Here is a 25,182-nt window from a genome sequence, read left to right on the forward strand (position 1 = left end):
CTGCATTAAAGACTTCAAGGCACTGCACAATCAAAAATAATCATAAAAATAAAACGTATGATGTGTGTGTTTTTTCTGGGCTGCTCGAACAGAAATAAAAAGAATCTATGCACTGATATCTTAAATAAAAACTGCAAATACATTTCTAAAAGGTTATAACATCGTTATGAGAAAACAGCGAGGTCAGTAAAATGTATTTCAGCTGAATCAGTTTGTAGTTTTAGATTTCAACTTGTTCTTAATTGTTTAATGATTTCGCTGATTAATATAAACACAGTGTGAATGTTTCCCGAGTGTGTGGAGAAGTTGAGGTGCGAGTTAAAGCTGTGGACACACACTCAGCAGGAACCAGGAGGAGGTCTGAGGTGAAGAAGCGATACTGGTCCAGTCAGCGTGAAGGTTCTGTTATTCGGTTCAGAAGATGTTTACAGTTGAAGGTGGACTTGTTTAGAGGAGTCGCTCTGAATCTTCAGTAGTTTATCACAAAGTAGAAACTCTCATCTTTAATTTTTATTTAAATACCTTACTACAGATTTTATCTAAAAATAGAAGTTTAAGTCATTGTATATACTTTTATATTAAGGATGTCTATATTTCAGATTGAATGATGACGGTATAATCACGTTCTCTCGTCCCAGCCCTAAACCCCAGGTTACAGGTGTTATAGCTCACTTCCATCTCCGCTCGTGTTACATCACTCCAGTGATGTTTAAGACGTTATATTTCACCCTGTATGAAGTTTACATACCCTTATCCACTTCCCCATACCACGCAAAAGTGTGCAGTAACTACGTGTGCGCTTGGAGCAAATTTATCAGCAGGAACACTCAACGGCAGCACGGGCACCAAAGCCAAGCTCATTTCCTGTTTTTCCCTGTTGGAGCTAGCATGGTGACTCGCTAGCAAACATTAGATGCGAGTAGTTTTGAAATTTGAAGCTTCTGTTTATGAGGATTTGTCTACCATTTTGGAGGGAAAAAAACAGTTATAGGTTGCAGCAATGTCTTCTGGGTAAACTGTTGAGTCGATTCTCATCTAACGCACATCATTCAAGCTGCCATAGCGATGTAAAGAGTCCAGAGGGACACGAGCGAGGGGAAGTGGACATGAGCGAGGAGAAGAGGAGAAGAGCGAGGGGTAGAGGAAAAGAGCAAGGGGAAGAAGAGACGAGTGAGGGGAAGTGGATCGGGGGAAGTGGAGAAGAGCGAGGGGAAGTGGAGAACAGCGAGGGGAAGAGGAGACGAGGGAGGGGAAGTGGATCAGGGGAAGTGGAGAAGAGCGAGGGGAAGTGGAGAAGAGCGACGGGAAGTGGAGAACAGCGAGGGGAAGAAGAGACAAGGGAGGGGAAGTGGATCAGGGGAAGTGGAGAAGAGCGAGGGGAAGTGGAGAAGAGCGAGGGAAAGTGGATGAGGGGACGAGGTCTAAGACTGAAAATCAGTGGAGTGGGAAAATCTTCACTCACTGAGAAGGTAAACATTGTCATTTAAAACATGCTGAAATATGAATTTATATTCAAGACTAATTTCATTCTTCAGAATATATATATGTGTGTGTGTGTGTTTATACATATGGATAATTAGAATTATAGAGAGAGAGGTTTTGTATGACACACGATACACAAGGTGCAACAACGATAATGAAATAAAAAAAGTAGGAGTCTGAAGGGGTTCAAGGCAGCTAAACACTTAGCTAACTCACAATGCTAACCCAGAATGTTGCTAACTAGTGAACTCTGATAACGGCGAGCGTTAGCATGAACAACGAAACCCCATGCGAGTTCCAGGTTCATTCATTATTTTTAAGTGCGAGAGTTAAAGGGCAGGAGACGGAGGACTCGAGATGTTCACTCCTTTAGAGGACATGCAGGAAGCAGGAAGTCACATCTCTCAGGTTATTTTAGTTAGCCATTGTAAACTTGTAGGGAAGTGTGTGTGTGTGTGTGTGTGAGAGAGAGACATCAGGTGGTCAGGCCTCTCCGCTCCAGCTCCTTGTTCTGCTTCAGCTCCTTTATCCTGGAAGAGAGAGACAGTGTGTAAGTTCTCCTTCAGTAAATCACAGAGAAATCCTCTTCACTCGGCTCTGCTCAGCATTTCTCACAGCTTGGTTCAATACTCAGCGTTTTCATTCTCTCTTAGAGGACAAACTTCCTCTCCTCAATCTTCAGTCAGTTTGGCATGGAAATCTCCACTTTCATAGTCCCTGATCTACAGGAAAAGGTTCCTTGAATAAAAGTATAGCCCTGAAACCAACATTAGCCTGGTTCCTCTGGTGAAAATGTATTGGAAGTTTGTGAGCTCTTGGCTCCAAGAAAAGTTTCTTGTGGTGGAACCCAAGTTACCATTTTTAAGTTATGCCATAACGTTCAGAATGCTGATGTTTTGGTCCCTGATTAACTTTAGCAACCTGAAATATAATATAAGTTTCTTAGATTCATCTACAAATCCAGTTAGACCTTCAAACCTCGATTCAGCGATTTGTGTGCACCTGGTTTCCTGGATAAAGATCTTAGCCACTATTAGCCACTCCAATGGGACATGAACACAAGAGAACCCCAGCAGCTCGTAAAGGACCTGAGCACTGTACCCAATAGGATTCTCCTGTTAGTGATGTTTCTCCAGGCTTAAAGACCTCAGCTCTGTTTTTAATTCAGTTCTTCTGCCTGTATAAGAGGTGCTCTGGTCTGAGCTACACCCCGACCTCCATCCTCACCCTCCTCCCCTGCAGTTATTGATGTTCTGTCAGGTGTGTGTTCATTTGGAATGCAACAGTTTTAAACTTATTTCTGTGTGTGTGTGTGTGTGTGTGTACCTGTGTCTGCAGCGTCTAAAGAAGCGCATGATTTTGCGAGCCGCCTGATCCTGCTTCTTTGTCAGGAATGAGCCTCTGCAGGAACAAACAAAAGTTAAAGGTTTTTTTATCTGATGCTTCAGAACCTTTCAAGGAACTAAAAAGTTCCATTATTAATATGAACTGTACAGTTCTTTCTTGCGTTCACATCACACTGCAGGAACCCGGACCGCTATGTAACATAACGTAAAACTTGGTGCAGTGTAAATGTCAGAAAGTGTGAAGCCCCGCCCCCACAGTTCCTGTTCCTCACAAAAGTACAGGAAGTTGCAGCAGGAACTAAAAAGGATCCTATAACTACAGTATGGTCCAAGAACTAAAATCAGTCCTGGATCTTACTGTGGAAACATACAGAAAGCTCTTGAGTTCTTGAAAAAGTTCTACAGGAGGTTCCTGTGGTGGCATACACACATGTCTATTAAATAAGCAGTGCTTTGTGCGTGTGTGTGTGACTGACTCACTTCATCTTGTTGGAGAGTGCAGGGCCGGTTCTTCCTCCTTGTTTGATACGCTCATACTCTTTATAGCTGCGGTAGTACTGCTGGATGAGAACCGCGGCTCTGCGACTCTGCTGGAACTTCTTCTGCTCATAGTAACTGCGGAACTTACTCTGGATCAAAATGGCTGCCTGTGTCATCTTCTTATACAGAGCGTACTGACGACGAGAGAGGACAGCATGTTACACACACACACACACACACACACACACACACACACACAGTAAATCTCTCACACACTGGGAAAAGGAGATATAAACACCAAGTGAAGACACACACACACACACACACACCCTGTTTCCACAGCTGGATTAACACACAGGGATTTGTGGAGGGTAAACACAGCAGTCTGTTGGGGTGTGTGTGTGTGTGTGAGAGAGAGAGAGAGGAGACACCACACTAAAGGAAACACAGCATTAGAGTTTTAATTTTACCTTCAGAGCAATCCATGTTAGCTTGCATGAAAACACAGAGAGAGAGAGAGAGAGAGAGAGAGAGAGAGAGAGAGACAGGAACAGAGCGACAGGAAAAGACAGATACAGGTAGAGAGACAAAGGAGAGACCAACGTAAAGTGAGACAGGAGGAGAGAGTGAGACAGAGATGTGAAAGTTATTAGTGACTGTTAGTCAGTACATAAATAAATGACAAACACACACAGTAACTGTTTCTCCTGTAGGGGGCAACACACTGACGTGATGTGTATTATACGTTGATCAAAAGTGTGTGTGTGTGTACCTGTTTGTACTTCCTGTAGCATCGCTGGATCACTGCAGCCGCCATATCCTGCTGCTCCTTCAGTCTCCGCCCCTGAAACGTGTAACCATGGTGATGATTAAACCTGTCTCTACACAACGCTCCTAACGTTAGTGTTTTATTTTTATGAAAAAAATACATAACTGATCTACAATGACATCGGGAAGGTCTTTGTGCATGTGTGTGCGTGTGTACCTTGTATCTGCGGAACGCATTCTGGATGATGCGAGCAGCTTCGTAAAGTTCCCGCTGCTCACTGTCCGTTAGAGTGAGCAAAGCAAAGTCTCTCTCCATCCTCCCATTGGCTGACGCATTCAAAAACTCCGCCCATGCTGCACTACTTGGGGGGCGGAGCCTCTGCAGGGCTAGAGCACTGAGAGGGGAAGGGGGCTGTGGGGTTGGACACACACACCTAACATACATACACACACACACACACACACAGTACTTACATAGTGGAATAAATGACCAAGGTACAGTGTGCATGTGTAAAGTGTGTATAAGTTACTGTGTGTGTGTGTGTGTGTGTGTGTGTGTACCTGTCTACAGTATCCAGGTAGGGTGCAAGCCAGGGCATGGTATCATGAATGGCTGCATTGTCCCACCTCTCTCTGAGTGGTGACTCCGCCCCCCTGGGAAACTCCTCCTGTTTGATTCGATCAGGAGTTGCCTCAATTATCTGCTCAGCCAGCGTTGCCATGTCAACCTGACAAACACACACACAGACAGTACATCAGTACAGGCTGAAGAAACAAGCAGACACTATATAGTGTGTGTGTGTGTGTGTATGTGTGTGTCTCACCTGTAAGACCTCAGCAGGCAGGTAGTCCTCGTTCTCCGCATTCTCACTGTAACTGAGCAATTCGGCCTCGAACGAGGAGTGTGTATGTGAGTGTGTGTGCTCCAAATGTGTATGTGAGTGTGGGGGAGAGTCCAACAGGAAGTGTGTGTCCATGTGTTTGGGGGTTGGGCACCGAAGGGGTGGGGTTGGGGAGGCGCATGGGGAAGAGTCACAGGAAGTATCCATTGGGTCAGGAGGAGACAGAGGAGAGGTGGGCGGGGCTGAACCACTAGAGTAGGCGGAGCTAGGAGACGGGGAGGGTGGGTCACTGGGGGATGGAATACTACTGGAGGAACTCAGACCTGAGAGAGAGAGAGACAGAGAGAGAGACAGAGAGACACAAACAGACAGACAGAGAGACAGACAGACAGACAGACAGACAGAGAGAGACAGAGAGACACAGACAGAGAGAGGGAGAAACAGACAATGAGAGAGAGAGATAGACAGAGAGAGTGGACATACAAAAGTAAAATGAAGAGATAATTAGGATTCTGTCCCAAACCACTAGAGTTTATGACGGTGTGGAGTTCTTATTAGAATCCAGACTAGAACACATCTGACTTCTAGCTTCATGTTAGCTAATCTCGTTACAAAGTTAGCCAGTTAGTTAGCAGTGTGTGTGTGTGTGTGTGAGTGAGTCTGTGTGTGTTTGTGTTCGTTCGTGTCTGTGTGTGTGTGTGTTCGTGTGTGTGTGTGTGTGTTTGTGTGTGTGTGTTCGTGTCTGTGTGTGTGTTCGTGTCTGTGTGTGTGTTTGTGAGAGAGTTAGTTACCTGTATCAGGACTTGTAGATAACGGAGACAGGGGCAGCTGAGGTGGTGGTGACATGTCCAGTGTGTGTGACTGGTTGTGTGTGTGTGTGATCTCCGGTGTGTGTGACTGTAAGAGAGTGTGTGTGTGCAGCTCCTCGAGGCAGCGGGCAAGACGTGTGTGTCCCCGTGAGCGAGCGACAGCAAGAGGGAGACGTCCGAGAGAGTCCGGGATCATCAGTGCCACACTGCTCCACCTGTACAGTAACACTGCAGCGGACTGGTGGCCCAGAGCACACGCCCACATCTACACACACACACACACGCGCGCACGCCCACACCCACACACATCGCATGTAAGGACACAATGTCACACTTCATCTGAACATTGAGAGGAAATGCTAACTATCCAGAAGTGTACACATGAACTAACAGACAAGCCGCTGTGATTGGCTAGTGTCACTCTGATTCACAGGGGAGACAGGAAGGACGTCCCCCAAACCGTACGAGAGTTACAAAGAAAATTAATCAACACATTCTGACCAATCGCAATCTGGAATTTAACAACAATGTAGGATAAAAGTAAATGAAAACGTTGTACTGACCAGCGGCGTGCAGGAGAAGTGATCTACATTTAGCGGATCTACCTCCTGTTCCAGATCCAGACTGTCAGCATTCAGTGTCCTGAAAGAGAGACAGATCTTCCTTTAATAAAATACTGACCGGAGTCTAACCTTCAATATTCAACAATTATGTGTGTGTGTGTGTGTGTGTGTGTGTGTGTTACCTCCAGCGGATGTGAGCATGTGTATGAGGTGTGTGTGCGCGTGTGTGCTACCTCCAGCGGATGAGCGTGTATATGAGGTGTGTGTGTGTGTGTTACCTCCAGCAGATGAGCATGTGTATGAGGGGTGTGTGTGTGTGTGTGTTACCTCCAGCAGATGAGCATGTGTATGAGGGGTGTGTGTGTGTGTGTGTGTGTATGTGTGTGTGTTACCTCCAGCGGATGAGCGTGTGTATGAGGTGTGTGTATCCCTGCGCAGCTGCGAGGTGCAGTAATGTCATCCCTCGGTGTCTGACGCAGTGTGTGAGTCTCTCACCAGCACCCCACCGTCCTCCACTCATCATCCGCTCACACACACTCACAATCCGGCGCTCAAACCAAGGCCCGGACTGACAGAGAGACAGAGAGAAAGACACAGAGAAAGTGAGACAGGGAGAGAGAGACAGACAGAGAGAGAGTACTCTGATTGTCTGACTGGCTGTGTTCCAAATCACGGTTTGAACTGAAGATCCTCAGTGCCGACTTACTGGACACTACAGAGTGTCTCGTAATGACGACCTGGCTGTGTTCCAAACCAAGCTTTAATCAAGTGTGTACACTCTTTACTTTCCCTCATCACATTCCCTGCCTTCACTCTTCCATCAGCGACTAAAGCAACTTTCCACTGAGGGCCACCTGATAGGAAACATTACATTCATGCCACAGACACACACACACACACACACACAGCTCTCCCTCCCTCAGATATTTCCCCCTCGTTGCCCCCACTCTGTTCTAAATCTCTGACGCAAGAAAGACAGCTAAATAAAAGAGCATGACAAAGAGGTGATATTGAGAACCAATATGGAGAGAGAGACAGAGAGAGGAGTGAGAGGGACAGAGAGACAGAAAGAGAGCTGTTTTGCCCCTAAAGAACACAGCTACCAGAATGCAAGCACTCAACTACCCCCAGAACTCGACTACCCATGACAACTGAACTACCCACTAGAACACAACTACCTACCAGAACAGGACTCCCCACTAGAACCCAACTTCCCATGGCACCTTAAATACCTCCCAGAACTTGTCTACCCACGGCAACTCAACTACACACCAGAATCCAACTACCCACTAGAACTTGACAATCTATGGTAAACAGAATTGGCAATCCAACAGAACCGGACGACCCACCAGAACTCAAGTAGCTAACTACCCACAAAAGCTGGTCCCTTTCAAGGTTTCTTCCTCATGTCATCTCATGGAGTTTTACATCATCATGGTTACCTCCAGACTGTTCGTTAAGGATTTCGAATAGACATTGGAACTCAAATACCCACCAGAACTGGTACCGACTAGAGCTCGAATACCCACCAAATTTCAGTACTTGTGTACACAAAACAATGAGAGTACTGGAAGCACACAGATTGAAACACTGTAGTGTTTGTGTACCTGGTTTTCAGGAGTTAGGCGCAGTGAGGAGTGAGGTGTGGTCTGTTGCCGTGCCAACCGTTGTTGCTGTTGTTGTTGATGACATTGATTGTGGTTAGCCATCTCGGCCATCCTCCTCTCCATCTGCTCCAGTCTCTCCAGGATGGACATGCGGAACTGATTGTCTACACATAAACAACACAACACGTGTGAGGCTGTGTGTGTGTGTGTGTGTGTGTGAGAGACATCTGATTTAATGTCTTGGCAAGAGAAGGTGTTGACAGGTGACAAAGTTTTATCGCAGCTTAAACAACTATGCACACACACACGCGCACACATACACACACCCGTGTCCAGGAATCAGATACCTTTAAAGAAAAGAATTACACAAATAAATCTCTGTGCGTGTGTGTGTGTGGTGTCTCTCTAATCCCTCAATGGAAAATATTCACTCTGATCTTGCCTCAGTCATTCTATACACACTAGCACCGTGTGTGTATGTGTGTGTGTGTGTGTCTGGAGCATTAAGAGACTAAGAGATACCCAATGCAACATGATCTACAGATCCAGGAACATTACCCCACACACACACCCTACCTATAGCATCTTCAGTGCTTTCTTCCATCTTTGAGTCTTCAGGGTACACACACACAAAGTCACAGCATCCCACCTGTCTCTCTCTCTGTCTGTCTCACTCTATCTATCTGTCTGTCTGTCTCTCTCTCTGGTTAGTCTGTTCAGCCTATGAATGTGTGAGTCATTCACACATGGTGTAAGGCAACACACGCACAGACTATTGATGTTAAATCAGGAGGATGAAGGGGGGACAGGACATCTCACACACACACACACACACACACACACAGTTAATATGGAAGCATAGTCACGGACATACAATAAGATTAAATGCAGTGCTGTAAGAAAACAAATCGCACTCACACACATATACACACAAAGTTATAGAGCGAGAACAAACGCATGGGAGAGAGAGAGAGAGAGAGAGAGAGAGAGAGAGAGAGAGGTCTGTTTTTCCTAAAGATAAAAGAAAGAGACCGTATTCCACAAGGAGGAGAAAGGGAACGCTCCACACACACGTCTGCTCACCAGCACGGAAAGTCCCGAATGAAGCCACTGAGGGGGCCCTGAGTGTGCGTGTGTGTGTGTGTGTGTGTGGGTACACATTCCTGTACCCAGACACAGCCTGCCAAAGATGAAAGACTGACAGAGAGAGGTGCAGAGAGAGACGGAGGGAAAGATGGAGGGAGGGAGAGAGAGAGAGACAGTCCTCGTAGGTTTAAATAGGTTGAGCCATGCTACAAAAATAGACTCTGGCCTGCACGCTACATTTACACACACACTTAACATGCTTCAAGTCTAGCCAGCTAACGTGCTAACAGCTTAGCATGCTGTCAGATGAACAAGTTAAGAGGTCAAAGCTTAACAAGCTAACATTATGCCAATGAAATGTGCTAACTGGCTCATAAACATACTCTCAGGTGGAAACGGTGAGTCAGGGGATTAATAGGCTGATAATATGGAAAGGAATATGCTAACAAGCTAACATGCTAACAGGGGACGAGAGGTGTGTGTGTGTGTGCACGCGCGTGCTTGTGTGTGTCACAGTGTCTCTGGGTGTTGACAGTGGAAAATAGTTCCATCACATCTCTGTGTGTGTGTGTGTGTGTGCGTGGGGAAAAATAATCCCCTGACCCCGCCCCATACACGTTAAATGTATAATTTTGTGTAGAATAATAAACTCCTTAATGTGTTTATTCAATACACAAAAATCTAACAAAAACTACAATGTCCTCATTAAATGCAATGATCTATGAATATACATAAATATGCAAATTAGTAAATGCCCACATACTGTACATGTTCCTGTAATGCCTGAAAACCTAACATCACTAACATCGGCTAAATTAGCCAGGCCCTGTGGCTAAAAGCGTACAGGTAAAAAATCTGCATCAATAACAATTTGCATACTGAACTGTGATTAGTCCAAAGCTGTGTTGTTTACTTAATGTCATCACAAACTGAGCTCACATGTAGCCCCGCCCCTGAATCAGTGCTATACAGAAACACGAGAAAGTTTGTTTTTAAAATGGAAAAAATGTGACAGAAATCAGAATGAGCTGTTCACAGAACACTCTCATGTGTGTGTGTGTGTGTGTGTGTGTGTGTGTGTGTGTGCGTTTGTGTGTTCACCGTCCAGAGAGAGCCAGTCCAGCTGTGAGCTCGGCAATGATGCTGCGTTTCGAGCTCGATACTCAAACAGCACAGATGATGACACGGCGTCAGAGTCCTTCATCACACGCAGAGCCACCAGACCTGCTTCATGAGCTACACACACACACAATTACCTGAAACTAACACCACACTAAGATTCATCATATCCATGTTAACCAGATGGTTTCTGCCTACAGGTCTGACTCCGCCCATACAGACCCCGAAGAGGGAGGGCTATCACCAGTGTATAATATAATATATATATATATATATATATATATATATATATATATATATATATATATATATATAAAATGTATGTTTATATATATATATATATGCCCATATATATATATATATATATATATATATATATATATATATATATATATGGGCATATATATATATATATAAACATACATTTTATATATATATATATATATATATACATATATACATATATATATATAAAATGTATGTTTATATATATATATGCCCATATATATATATATATATATATATGCCCATACAGACCCCGAAGAGGGAGGGCTATCACCAGTGTATTATATATTATATATAATATATAATAATAAATATATATATTTATACATACACACACACACACACACACACACACACACATATATATATGTTACACGTACATACACGTGTGTGTGTGTGTGTGTGTGTGTGTGTGTGTGTGTGTGTGTGTGAGTGTACACATGTACATACCTGGGCAGTAACAGCGCAGTACTCCAGGCTGTATGAGTGAAGCAGGTACTGTACTCTGATCAAACACACACAAGTATCTGCAGCTCATCTCTGACCAGGGACCTGTGATCAACACCTTCACCCCACCCTGAGAGACAGACAGAGGGAGAGAGAGAGAGACAGACAGAGACACAGAGACAAACAGAAATAAACTTTATCAGTGGTTGTGTATATGCTGAATTTGATTAAAGGTGTTATAACTAAATTAAGACATTGCATGTGAGTGTATGTGAGAATATATATGTAAGTTGGTATATGTGTGTGTGTGTGTGTATATATGTGTTGTGAGCGTGTGTGTGTGTGTGTATATATATATATATATATATATATACACACACACACACACACACACATACATACATATATATATATATATATATATATATATATATATATATATATATATATATATATATATATATATATATATATATATATATATATATATGTATGTATGTGTGTAAGTGTGTGTGACAATGTGTAACTGAATCACCTCTGGATACGACCACTCAGGTGAGAAATCGGTGATGCTAGCGAGACGCTGAGGCTCCTCCCCCACTCCGGAGTGTATGTTGGAGTGTGTGTGTGTCTGTGTGAGGAGTGCGTAGGGCAGGTAGGAGGTGGAGGGTGTCGGCTGGGGTGGGGCCATGTACCTGACTGGGTAAGTAGGTAGAGCAGAGGAGGAGTTTAAGCCTGTACAGGCAGAGTGGCTGTTTGCCTCCTCAGTGACTAGTTCAGATATCAGGTCGGGAAAGGTGGAGTCAAATGATAGCTCCACCCCATCTGTGTGCTGATGGGTGGAGCTGTCAGAACTGTGAGCTGTGTCCATGGGCATTTCATCACACTCTAATTCTCGCAGAACGGTTTGAGTTATGGGCGGGGACTTTTCCTCCTTCACCTGAACAGGGCTCACCTGTGCAATGAGTGTGTGTGTATGCGAGTGTGTGTGTGAATGTGTGTGTGCGTCAGTGTGTGCGTCACTGTTTGTGAGCAGAGCTGGCTGGCTGAGGCTGTGGCGCAGGCCTCGCCCTGGAGGCCTCAAACCCTGAGTGTGTGTGTGTGTTTGGGTCATCATAAGATGAGCCTCCTCCTGAAGCCTTAGCCCCACCCCCTGTCTATCACTTGGAAGCTGATTGGTATGCAGTTGTTTGGGCGAGAGCTGACTGAGCGGTAGCTGATTGGCTGACAGGTGGCTGGATATCGAGTGTTGTGAAGGCAACAGCTGGTTGTGTGTGTAGTTTAGTGACAGCAGAGTGGGTGGGGCATTTTCATCCTGTCCAATCAGAAGAGCTTGCCCATCGCTGACAGAGCTTTGGCGGGTCACGTCCACTCGTGGTGAGGAGACCTGAGCGTCTAGGGTGGGGCTTAGTGGGTGGGTCAGTGAATCAAGAGCCAATGAGGAGTCAAGACAAAGGGGAGGGAGAGAGGGGGTGGGACAAGAAGGAGAGAGTGAGTAAGAGAGCGAAGGAGACAGGGAGGCGGAGTTTGGCGTAGACGTGGGCGGGGAAAGAGAAGAGAGAGATGAGGGTGGAGAGGTTGGAGAAAGAGTCAATGCCAATGAAGGAGGCTGTGGAGAAGAGGAATGGGGTGGGCTCTGGGAGGAAGAGACAGAGTTAATCGTGTTGAGAGGGGAGAGGGAGGAGCCACCATAGGTTTGGCCCTGTTTGGGGCTGTTGAGAAAAGAATCAGGGTCAAAGTGCAGGGGCACAGAGAGGGAGGGGCTAGGTACAGAGCCAGTCTGTGTAGATGGCGGTGCCATTAAGGATGGTGAGGGAGAGGAGGGGCGGAGCATAGCACTGGGCTTGTCTGTTATTATGCGATCTGTTAATAGCAGTCCTCCAATCACAGGACTGGGCAGAAGAGTGAGGGAGAGCGTAGCCACACCCTGATTGGACGACACTGTGTGAGTTGGCACCGGGGCGGGGCTGGGAGGGGGCGTCTCCTGTTTGGTCGGGACAGGTGACAGGACTAGCCGACCTCCAGTATGTGTGAGTGACAGGTGCGCAGAACTGAGTTCGCCTTTAGACTCCTCCCCTCCCCGGCCCAATGCAGCCGCTGCTGCTGCTGTCGTCATGACGATTACAGCATTCTGAGGCAGAGCTACTGTTGCCAGGCCGCCACGTTGGTCGCCATAGAAACCATTGCCATTGCCAAGGGCAATTGATGCTGCACATTGTGTTTGGGGCGGGCTGGAAGAGGAGGAAGAGGGCGGAGCAGAACTCCCATTGTCAAGGGCGACTACTGGGCTTGAGGGTTGGGTTTTCTCATTGGCCACACCTCCTGCAACAGAGTCCCCCGCAGCTCCATCTCTGCTGGTGGCCCCACCTCCTGAGCTCTCATGGGTTAGGTTCTGGACTTCAGTGAGGTAGGGGGTGGGGCCACATGGCAGCTTTGGGGAGATGATCCGATGTTTTGTGCTGTTACACCGATGAGGAATGTTCATCCCAGAAGAAGCTACACACACACACACACACACACACACAGTGTTAGCATGGGAGTGTTTGTGTATATGTGGTTTGTAAAGTTTTTGTAAGTGTACATATCTATGTTCTGTTTTACCATGGTTACAGAGGCAGGTGTGTGTGCGTGGTTGTGGTTTGGTCTGTTGTGACTCCAGAATCTGCTGCACGAGCTGCTCAATGGAAACCTCTGCCCCATTTCCACTGCTACACCACTTCATACTGTGAACTACACACACACACACACACACACAGTCACATATGGATTGGTCAGTCGGTCGTGGTTCTGAGCTGTGATTGGTGACTTACACATGGGTTTAAGTTGTGAGAGCAGCTCCTCTCGGCTCCAGCGCAGTCCATCTCTGCGGTCAGTAACGGCACACAGAACTGGCCCACACGCCTTCCCACTGTCCTCTACATTTGGCACGTTCAGGTAGTGGACCAGCACAATGTCCGGGTTCTAGACACACACACACACACAACACCACTCTTTATGAATCTCGGATGTGGAACAGCAGATGTCCTCCAGAATGGACAGGAAATATATCATAAGCACTAATGCTGAACAGAAATGATAACTAAGGTCACATGACAAACTCTAGCTTTCAGTTTAATTTTATTACAGTAAAGATGATTCAGTTACACAGGAGCTAGTCATGTGACTGCAGCTGGTCATGTGACTGCAACACTGACCTGCAGCAGCCAATAGCACCTCCTGTGGAATGTTGGGACAATGGAGGAATGGACATAACAACCATAGAGACACTGCCGAGAGAGAGAGAGAGAGAGAGAGAGAGAGAGAGAGAGAGAGAGAGAGAGAGAGAGAAAGGGATTAGTTCATAACTCTGTGTGTGTGTTTGTGCATGTGTTTGTGCATGTGTTTGTGCATGTGTGTGTTGTATGTGGGCACACGGTGGCTTAGTGGTTTGCATGTTCGCCTCACACCTCCAGGGTTGGGGGTTCGATTCCCACCGTGGCCCTGCGTGTGCGGAGTTTGCATGTTCACCCCGTGTTGAGGGGGGTTTCCTCCCCCAGTCCAAAGAAATGCATGGTAGGCGGATTGGCATGTCCAAAGTGTCCAAAGTGTCCGTAGTGTATGAATGGGTGTATGAATCACTGCGCCCGGGGGCCATCTTCAGTCGTCTTGACTCAGCCTTGCCACTGGATCATAGTGGTCACCGGGAAGTGAGAGTGAGGCCGATGCTGCGCAAGTCTTCCTTACTTTAATCCAATTGTGTGTATATACATACATATATATACACACAGTATCTCACAAAAGTGAGTACACCACTCACATTTTTGTAAATATTTGATTATATCTTTTCATGTGACAACACTGAAGAAATTTTTAAAAATTTTAAAAGTTTTTGCTACAATGTAAAGTAGTGAGTGTACAGCTTGTGTAACAGTGTAAATTTGCTGTCCCCTCAAAATAACTCAAGACACAGCCATTAATGTCTAAACCGCTGGCAACAAAAGTGAGTACACACCTAAGTGAAAATGTCCAAATTGGGCCCAATTAGCCATTTTCCCTCCCCGGTGTCATGTGACTTGTTAGTGTTACAAGGTCTCAGGTGTGAATGGGGAGCAGGGTGTGTTAAATTTGGTGTCATCGCTCTCACACTCCCTCATACTGGTCACTGGAAGTTCAACATGGCACCTCATGGCAAAGAACTCTCTGAGGATCTGAAAAAAAAAATTGCTGCTCTACATAAAGATGGCCTAGGCTATAAGAAGACTGCCAAGACCCTGACACTGAGCTGCAGCACGGTGGCCAAGACCATACAGCAGTTTAACAGGACAGATTCCACTCAGAACAGGCTTCGCCATGGTCGACCAAAGAAGTTGAGTGTACGTGCTCAGCGTCATATCCAGAGTTTGTCTTTGGGAAATAGACATATGAGTGCTGCCAGCATTGCTGCAGAGGTTGAAGGGTGGGGGTCAGCCTGTCAGTGCTCAGACCATAATCCGCATACTGCATCAAACTGGTCTGCATGGCTGTCGTCCCAGAAGTAAGCCTCTTCTAAAGATGATGCACAAGAAAGCCACAAACAGTTTGCTAAAGACAAGCAGAGTAAGGACATGGATTACTGGAACCATGTCCTGTGGTCTGATGAAACCAAGATAAACTTATTTGGTTCAGATGGTGTCAAGCGTGTGTGGCGGCAACCAGGTGAGGAGTACAAAGACAAGTGTGTCTTGCCTACAGTCAAGCATGGTGGTGGGAGTGTCATGGTCTGGGGCTGCATGAGTGCTGCCGGCACTGGGGAGCTACAGTTCATTGAGGGAACCATGAATGCCAACATGTACTGTGACATACTGAAGCAGAGCATGATCCCCTCCCTTCGGAGACTGGGCCGCAGGGCAGTATTCCAGCATGATATTGACCCCAAACACACCTCCAAGATGACCACTGCCTTGCTAAAGAAGCTGAGGGTGAATGTGATGGACTGGCCAAGCATGTCTCCAGACCTAAACCCTATTGAGCATCTGTGGGGCATCCTCAAACGGAAGGTAGAGGAGCACAAGGTCTCTAACATCCACCAGATCCGTGATGTCATCACGGAGGAAAGGAAGAGGAGTCCAGTGGCAACCTGTGAAGCTCTGGTGAAATCCATGCCCAAGAGGGTTAAGGCAGTGCTGGAAAATAATGGTGGCCACACAAAATATTGACACTTTGGGCCCAATTTGGACATTTTCACTTAGGGGTGTACTCACTTTTGTTGCCAACGGTTTAGACATTAATGGCTGTGTGTTGAGTTATTTTGAGGGGACAGCAAATTTACACTGTTACACAAGCTGTACACTCACTACTTTACATTGTAGCAAAGTGTCGTTTCTTCAGTGATGTCACATGAAAAGATATAATCAAATATTTATGTGAGGGGTGTACTCACTTTTGTGAGATACTATATATGTGTATGTGTGTGTGTGTGTGTACCTCAGTCCCCTGCACTTTGAGCTTCATGTGATCTTCCCGTGTGGTTTTCCCATCCTTCCGTTTCTTCCAGCAGTATCCATCCTTCCTGTACTGCACCTTCTTCCTGTTATACAGAATGATGGAGCCGTTCTGCGGCCTGACACACACATACCCACAGCGCAATCTTTATTACTGTGGTAACACTTGCACATCTGTCTTGGTAACTATGGTAACACACACACAGACACACACCTGGTTTTGAGCGTGCAGGAAAGCCACTCTTCATGTCGGTCAAATGAGATAAGGTATGACGCAATCTCCTGTAATACACACACACACATACAAACACATGTCATGTTTTTGATCACACTGCACATCATTCTGAGTCTCGGGTCTCAGTCATATCTATAATAAGAGTAATCTAGCCTGTACTGTATGCTGCAACGAGTAACACACACACACACCTCGTTGGTGTTCCAGCGGAGTCTCTCTTTAGGCAGTGTGTTTGTCCGAGGCAAACACTCCAACAGCTTATTGGGCAGAAACACCTTCATCTGACAATTATTCTCTGTAACACACACACAGTCCTCAGTAATAAACCACACTCTGACTGAGTGACCAGCATGTGTGTAGGTGTGTGTATGTGAATGTATATGCCCATGTGTGTATGTGTGTGTGGTGTGTGTGTGTGTGTGTGTGTGTGTGTGTGTGTGTGAGTGTGTGTGAGAGAGAGAGAGAGAGAGAGAGAGAGAGAGAGACTGACCTGCCTCAGTGGTGGTGTCCTTATTGTTCATGGTGAGATACACTCACATACTCCAGCCTGAAGGGGGCAGTCACATACTCGCTAATCACAACACAAACACAGACACACACACACACACACAGTGAAAGAAATAAGTGTTATTCTAATACAAGTCTCTGGTTGCTGAAACACTCTGCTGCCTGGATACCAGAAAGTGAGACAGTGCGACAGAAGACTAACAGGTAGAGAGAGTCAGACAGACAGCGATAGAGACAGACAGATGCTGAGACACAGACACACAGAGAGAGTGACATCATCACCACACCAGACAATCAGCAGCAGTGCTGTAGCTACATCAACACCAGAAAGAGAAACTGAACACACAGTGTTACACTAATACTGCTAATCTCACACACATACGCGCACACACACACACACCGTAACCCAACACCCAGGAGAGTGTGATGTTAATTAGCTAATGGAGAGATCACTGATCTTCATTAGAGAATGTTCAGTCTCTCTCTCTCTCACACAGATACACACACACTATAACCACCGTATAACACATCATCATCTACATCACCATCATCATCTACATCACCATCTTCTACATCACCATCATCATCTACATCATTATCATCTACATCATCACCATCATCATCTATATCACCATCATCTACATCATCATCACCATCATCTACATCACCCTCATCTACATCATCACCATCATCTACATCACCCTCATCTACATCATCATCACCATCTACATCATTATCATCTACATCATCACCATCATCTACATCATCCCCATCATCATCTACATCACCATCATCTACATCATCATCATCATCATCTACATCACCATCATCTACATCATCACCATCATCTACATCACCCTCATCTACATCATCATCACCATCTACATCATTATCATCTACATCATCACCATCATCTACATCATCCCCATCATCATCTACATCACCATCATCTACATCATCATCATCATCATCATCTACATCACCATCATCTACATCATCACCATCAACACCACCTACATCACCATCATCATCTACATCATCACCATCAACATCACCATCATCTACATCATCACCATCTACATCACTGATGTCGTCATGATAATTTCCCTAAACCCCACAGAAGGGTCGCTTCGCTGCCACGCCCTTTTACACCTGGTTTATATTTTATTATTCTGCTTGTGAAACTTTTGGTCTCATCTCTGTTGGAGATGAGAGAAGAGAGATGAAAGAAGAGAAAGAGAGAAGGAAAGAAAGAGAGATGAGAAAAAGAGAGAAAGAGAGATGAGAGAAGAGAAAAAGAGAAGAGTGGAGAGAAAGCGAGAAGAGAGAGAGATGAGAGAAAGAAGAGGAGAGAAAGAGAGAAAGAGAGGACAAAGAAAGAAAGAGAGATGAGAGAAAGGATCAAAGAAGAGAGAAAGAGAGATGAAAGAAGAGAGAGAGAAGAGAGGAGAGAAAAAGAGAAAAGAGGAGAGAAGAGAAATGAAAGAAGAGAGAAAGACAGATGAGAGAAAGAGAGAAGAGAAAGAGAAAAAGAGAGATGAGAGAAGAGATGAAAGAAGAGAGAGAGAGAAGAGAAAGAGATGAGAGAAGAGAGATGAAAGAGAAAGAGAGGAGGAGAGAAAGAGAAGAGAGGAGAGAAAGAGAGAAGAGATAAAGAGAAAAATAGAGAAATAGAGAAGAGAAAGAAAGAGAGAAAGAGAGAGAAGAGAAAGAGAGGAAAGAGAAAGAGAGAACGAGAGATGAGAGAAGAAAACCCGAAGCGTGGTGTCCCAGAGGATTGAACAGAATCTTCAGCATGTGGTTCAGACAGGTTTCTACCTGCAGTTATTTCTACTGCTCAGCTTATAGAAGAGAAAATACACAGGAATGTTTCTGATTCAAATCCCAGAGATACTCACATAATAACCACATCACACACCTCCACATGGAAACTAATCCCGTACAAATAGGGCTAAACTAACACACCTCCACATGGAAACTAATCCCGTACGAATAGGGCTAAACTAACACACTACCACACCTCCACATGGAAACTAATCCCATACGAATAGGGCTAAACTAACACACTAACACACTAACACACCTCCACATGGAAACTAATCCCGTACGAATAGGGCAAACTAACACACCTCCACATGGAAACTAATCCCGTACGAACAGGGCTAAACTAACACACTGGTCAGGTTCATAAGGTGTGTGTGTGTGTAGAAGCAGGATGTACACACTGTTAAATTACTCTGATTAACTACATGATGGTGTGTGTTGGTCATAACTGACCTCCAACACTCACCATAAACCTTATAAACCAGATGTGGTGTAGGATCTGCACTGACTAAAGGCCTCCGTGTGTGTGTGCGTGTTCCTGTTCGTTCATTAGGCTCTTCCCGAAACACGGATGATATTAAAGCCTGTTAGCTGCGCCGCCAACCTGCAGCGCACAATAACACACACATGGTTCGTTCGGAGTGTGGGGTGAACGACATGATCAGAACAAAGAAGTAAACAAAGCGAACAGACAGATAAATAAAGAGAAAGAAAGAAAGAGAGAACGAGGAAGAAAGAAGGAGCTGAAATTCTCTCCTACCTTCCGCCTCCTCACACACAGCCGCCATGTTGTAGGGAACGGCCTGTGACGTCATCCCGTGAGAGCGCGCGCACAGAGAGAGAGAGAGAGAGAGAGAGAAAGAGAGAGAATGTATACATACATTATTTAGATTACATGTAATACTGTAATGTTATTGAATTAATACTGTTGTATACCAATAATTATTATTACACCATGACAACCAGTTCTGGATTGTGATTGGTCAGGTGTTGATTAGTTTCCATAACAGCAGCTCTGACAGTAGCGCAGCGGCACATCACAAGTTTATGTTAATGTTCTCGCTCTAATACCTAATCGTTTCCATAGTAACAGCTCATTCACAGTATGTGCACCCCTCCTGATGGTTGAGTTCAGGTGTTTCAGCCACGCCCATTGCTAACAGGTGAATAAAATCCAGCACATGGCCCTGCACTCTCTATAGACAGATATTAGCAGTAGAATGAAGATCACAGTGACTCTAAACATCTCCTTGTCACAAAACGCCTCCTTTACCACAAGTCAGTTTGTGACGTTTCTTCCCTGCTAGATCTGCCCCGGTCACCTGTAAGTGCTATTACTGTGACACAGAAGCGTCTCGGAGCAACAGCAGATCAGCTATGAAGCGTTAGACCTCAAACTCACAGAGCGGGATGCTGAGTGCTGAAGCGTGTAAAAGTCACCCATCCTCTGTCACATCGCTCACTACAGAGCTCCAAACTGTCTCTGGAAGAAACATCAGCACAAGAACCATGCATCAGGAGCTTCTGGAGCTGGATTTCATGGCCGAGCAGCTGCACACGAGATCACCTAAGATCACTGTGCACAATGCTGAGCGTGAGCTGGAGTGGTGTAAAGCACCGACACTGGAGTCTGGAGCAGTGGAAACATCTTCTCTGGAGTGATGAGTCACGCTTCGCTATCTGGCAGTCTGATGAATAAGTCTGGATGTCAGGAGAACGTTACCTGCCCATTACCTACCAGAACACACAGAGCCAACAGTAAAGTGTGGTGGAGGAGGGATAATGATCTGGAGATGTCTTTCAGGGTTTGGGTTCCTCATTCTAGTGAAGGGGATGTTAATGTTACAGAGTGCAAACACATTTTACACAACTGTATACTTCACCCTTTGTGGCAGCAGTTTGGGGAAGAACCTTTCATGTTGCAGCATGACAATGTCCCTGTGCACAAAGCCAGATCTATGAACACACAATATCAGGAGTTTGGTCCACATACAGTGTCTTTACACTATGCTGCTGTAGTCATTCTGTTCATCTGCTATCCCAGTATTGCAATTACAGACTGATTAATAACCTTCAAAGTGTTAAATGTCACACAGAGTAAACACTGAGTAAACACACAGTAAACACAGAGAATAAACACTGAGAATAAACACAGAGAGTAAACACAGAGTAAACACAGAGTAACACAGAGAGTAACACAGAGAGCGTAAACACAGATTAAACAGAGAGAATAAAAACAGAGAGTAAACACAGAGAGAGTAAACATTGAGAGTGCGTACTGAGTCACTCAGAATAATTACCTGCTTCACCAGAACACGATAAAAACATCATAACATTATACAGTAAAATGACTTACACGTGTCTTTAATATTTGCAGACTTTCATATGTTCAGATTATTATTATTTATTTATTTTATGTGAACAAACTGAAACTCCACTGTGTCTATAATGTCACTACAGACAGACAGACAGCTGTGTGTGTAGAGAAAATAGTTTATTTGCTGGTATAAAATCATTGCATAACACCACACACACACACAGAGTCAGTGAAAGAACAGCTCCACTGTAATGTAAACTCTACACAGGAGGAGGTGATTGGTCATCAGGATTCAGTGGGCGGAGCTTTATTTTGAACATCACCCAAACACCAATCATAAACATCCTACATCCCCTGTCTGATACTCTGTATGATCTGGAATATAGCTGAGAGACAGACAGGCAGGGAGAGAGAGACACAGACAGACACACAGGGGGAGAGAGAGGTTTTACAGTTAAACAAAATTTCTCACATTTTCCACTCATTTCCATATTATTCAAATATTGCCTTGTGAAGTTGCATATGCAAATGTCTCAGGGGCAGAGTTTGTGGATGCAGCAGGTGAGAGTGCAGGATAAACGTGACGTGTGGTGAATAAAGTGCTATCTAACTGTCCACTTTCACCTGTTTCACACCCATCTAACAATCACCTATATCACCTGTCTCACCTCCATCTCCCAACCGCCTACATCACCTGTCTCACCTACATCTCTCAACATGTCATACTAACAGAGCACTACATCATTAGTCAGTCAGGCTGGCTCAGGTGGTAGAGTGGGTTGTCCACCAATTGTAAGGTTGGTGGTTCGATTCCCGGCCCACATATAACATAAACTCCACCCCTCAATAGCACAGAAAAGCCTGTCACTCAAACACACACATCATATAACAATAATATTAACATAACACTACTAATAATAATAATAACTCACCTGAGCCACACACCACAAAAACAAACAGAGCGAGGAGCCATGGTCCCACCGGAGATTTCTCCTCTCCCTGCACCCGCTAACACACACAAACAGCTTTTTCAGGTGTAATTCAACAACACTACTTCTGTAATGTAAATGTAATAAATGCTATATTATTCTTTAAAAGTTTTATTTTAGAGTGTGAGGTGTTTCTGTGAGAAACCTGAGATCCAGTTGTAAAAAATAAAAAATAAAAACCTGGTTTCGAACCAGATTTTGATCACAAGTTTGAACCAATCACAAGTGAGATTATGTACGATGCCGCAGAGGAAGCTAGAAACTTTAAGCACCTGTGTGTGACGCTACCTAGCTAAATTAGTGACTGTTAGTGATGAACAGACAGTTGCCATGGTAACACTTAAATATATTCTGATGCTTTAAATAAACAAGTGAGAAACTCAGGATGTATTGCAACACTCTGAAACTGAACTCCCATTAATAAATATGTATATTAAACAGTTTAACCGTTTATTTATCTTATTGTTGTTGGCTTGAATCGGCATGTTCGGGGCAGGGCTTCGTTTCGTAGTGACGCCATTTCCTCTCTAGGGCTTTAACAAGTTAATAAGATGTCCTCTTTAACGCATCCTGTTACACTCAAACCGCTTTAATGTGGCAGACTTCACTTATTTAACCCTTTCATTCACATAATAGGGAGCTGTGTGTGTGTGTGTGTGTTACCGCGGTCTTTTGCACGTGCCCGCGCTGTGTAATGGTTTTGCTGTGTTTCACGTTCGCCACTTTCATCCGCTGCACTGCCGACATTATAACCGGAAATGACGAATCTTTACACACCAGAACAGACTTACGTCACATTAAACCACGCTCGCGGGTGAGATAAAGCCACCAGGTTGTTTAATCTTCCTATATTTAATCAAAGAAGCGGAAGTCGCGTGCCAGGGTAATAGCCGGGCAGCTAGCTACACAGAGACCCGTGGAGCACGTGATCACACACTGCCCACCCGCCGCACCAGGTCACGTGACATGTAGTTGACGACGTCATCAGTCTGATTCCGGAACTGAATTCCGTTTAGTGTAAATAATTAATGCACACAGTCAATCTTCAGTATTTTATCAAGCTGTCAGCGTTAATAGTCTATTATCAAATGTTAGTTTTCTATTTTGTGAATTACACGACATATATTGTTGTCCTCGCTGATCTAGTAACGTTATGAAAACTTCATATCCCATAACCACCCGCTCTCCGCTCTGACCTGAAGTTAGCTTGTCGCTGTCGATAATCGTCGCTAACTAGCAGTCTAGGTCATTTGCAGTGACATTCTCTACATATACAAAACATTAAAATAGAAGTTTGCTAGTATTTATTGTCGCGTTTAAGTAGTTAATAATGTGTGTGGCCAAAATACTCTGGCTTTCATTAGAGATAAATTTATACATTTTTAATTTTATATCTGCATTTCTGTAAAGCTGCTTTGTGACAATTTCCCTGTTAACAGTGCTATATAAATATAATTTAATTGAACAACAATTTTAATGGCAGAAATTATATAGTTTTTGCTAAATAGTTTGATGAGTTTATTCAATTCTTTAATAAAACAATATGGCGGCCGACGCGCATTCACACAGCCACTCAGCAGCAATGCTTACATTAACAATGCCATTAGCATAGCATGTTAAATTAACCCAAAAGATAGAACTAGATAGAAGGATAATAAGTAAGATAGTAAGCTAACTAATACAAACCTAAATGGCTTTGGATAATTTTATAACATTCAATGTTGAAGTTTATCATCACAAAGCAAAAAAATATTCATGTAAATTGGCGAACAGATAGCTAATTTGAGGTAAAATTGTGTTAGTGTTAGCATATGGTTCCTTTCAGGGTTTCTCCTCGCGTAGTCTCATGGAGTTTTTCATCGCCACTGCCACCTCTGGCTTGTTTATTATGAACTTAAATCTACATCCGGATTTATGTAAAGCTGAAATTGAACTGAATGGTACACACAGAAGAAGTGTGAGTGTGGGATAAACAGTAGTAATCAGTGAGAAATAGTCAGGTGTTACACACTGATTGTGAGTGAAATGAACCTGCTCTCTCAGCTCGTATATCAGCAGCTGTGATGTGAGCTGGAGATCCGTATCTCCTGAAGGACATTCACTAGCATCTGCTCAAACATTCACTAAGATAGCAACACTATACAGTGCACTGTTGCAGTGCATTGTGGGATATCAGGAGTGCAAATAAATATTCTTCAGTGGTCACCAACCCGCTTCCTTAAGTTCTACCTTCCTGCAGGTTTCATCTTCAACCAAAATCTAACACACCTGTTTTAGTTGATCAAGAACTTCTTAAGGCAATGATTAGATGGTCATGTGGGCACCAGTATGGTTGGAGCTAAAGTCTTCAGGAAGGTAGATCTCCAGGAACATGGTTGGTGACCACCGATCTACATGATGCTCTGCGAGTAAAATAAGTCGGAATAGATGATAAATAATGACACCCACACCAGAGGCACAGAGCAGTTTCCAAATCATTTTCAATTTCACAGTAAAGTGTGGTTACATCATCATTATCATCATCATCACTATTACAGATGAACGTCATCTCCACTTTAAACACACACACACATTGTTGGTTTTATTATCTTTGTGAAGACCTTCCACTGATTTGTTTATTGCTAAAGCTAAATAATGCTAATGCTAACCTCAGGAACCCAAAAGGAAATCTTGGTTTTTGTCTTTTCTTTAAAAAATAAAGCACTTTTTTGTGGAGACCAACTGAATGTCTCCACAAGATAAAACTTGTAATTTATTTATATCAAAATGGAGATATTTGGTCCTCACAAAGAGCTAGAAACCCTACACACACACACACACACACTGTGCCCTGGAGAAGAGGGCAGGTCAGGTTCACTGATCTCAGGTCAGTGTCTCGGTTCAGTTACAATTTTGTTCTCACTAAATGTCTGATCCAGGTTCAGCGCTCGTCCTTATCCCCCAATCACAACTCTAAATCACTCTCACTAACTACTCCTCCATCATCGGCTAGTCCATAGTGTCCCAATCTAACCATC

At 44.4% G+C, this 25,182-nt stretch overlaps 2 protein-coding genes across 6 annotated transcripts in view; both read right to left on the minus strand.

The window, feature by feature from the left end:
* Positions 1-1,626: 1,626 nt before the first annotated feature.
* Positions 1,627-23,283, minus strand: camta2 (calmodulin binding transcription activator 2). 5 transcript variants are annotated; one of them, XM_053642905.1, is made up of 25 exons: positions 22,311-22,604; positions 22,109-22,184; positions 19,931-21,562; positions 19,620-19,662; positions 17,019-17,099; positions 16,720-16,823; positions 16,508-16,575; positions 16,277-16,412; positions 14,029-14,100; positions 13,645-13,795; positions 13,436-13,564; positions 11,370-13,330; positions 10,838-10,964; positions 10,085-10,219; positions 7,898-8,061; positions 6,683-6,858; positions 6,291-6,369; positions 5,710-5,992; positions 4,901-5,241; positions 4,638-4,804; positions 4,294-4,510; positions 4,081-4,152; positions 3,309-3,502; positions 2,809-2,883; positions 1,627-2,012 (listed from the first exon to the last, which is right to left on the minus strand). In XM_053642905.1, the coding sequence occupies exons 5-25, from the start codon at positions 17,047-17,049 to the stop codon at positions 1,958-1,960; spliced, it is 4,737 nt and encodes a 1,578-aa protein (XP_053498880.1). In that variant the 5' UTR covers positions 17,050-17,099; positions 19,620-19,662; positions 19,931-21,562; positions 22,109-22,184; positions 22,311-22,604; the 3' UTR covers positions 1,627-1,957. The 5 variants fall into 5 exon arrangements, 4 of the variants coding, with proteins under 4 accessions (XP_053498880.1, XP_053498879.1, XP_053498878.1 ...); XM_053642904.1 differs by having other exon boundaries at positions 19,796-21,562; XM_053642903.1 differs by lacking the exons at positions 19,931-21,562; positions 22,109-22,184; positions 22,311-22,604 and having other exon boundaries at positions 19,620-19,683.
* Positions 23,284-24,832: 1,549 nt separating this feature from the next.
* Positions 24,833-25,182, minus strand: part of nppcl2 (natriuretic peptide C-like 2) — a 1,811-nt gene continuing 1,461 nt past the window's right edge. The window contains exon 2 of the mRNA XM_053642912.1: positions 24,833-25,182. This exon is cut by the window's right edge and continues 342 nt beyond it. The gene's annotated coding sequence lies outside the window, so the exon portion shown is untranslated.

This window comes from Ictalurus furcatus, chromosome 15 (assembly GCF_023375685.1).
Source record: "Ictalurus furcatus strain D&B chromosome 15, Billie_1.0, whole genome shotgun sequence".
In the NCBI taxonomy this organism is placed as follows: Eukaryota; Metazoa; Chordata; class Actinopteri; order Siluriformes; family Ictaluridae; genus Ictalurus; species Ictalurus furcatus.

What these genes read in the sequence shown, in the direction of transcription:
- camta2 (XM_053642905.1), bottom strand. Translation starts at nt 17,049, where the DNA reads ATGAACAATAAGGACACCACCACTGAGGCAG. An exon ending in CTCACAACTTAAACCCATGT is followed by an intron (nt 13,565 to 13,644) that starts GTAAGTCACCAA and finishes GTGTGTGTGTAG; the next exon opens with TTCACAGTATGAAGTGGTGT. An exon ending in CTGAGTGGTCGTATCCAGAG is followed by an intron (nt 10,965 to 11,369) that starts GTGATTCAGTTA and finishes TCTGTCTCTCAG; the next exon opens with GGTGGGGTGAAGGTGTTGAT.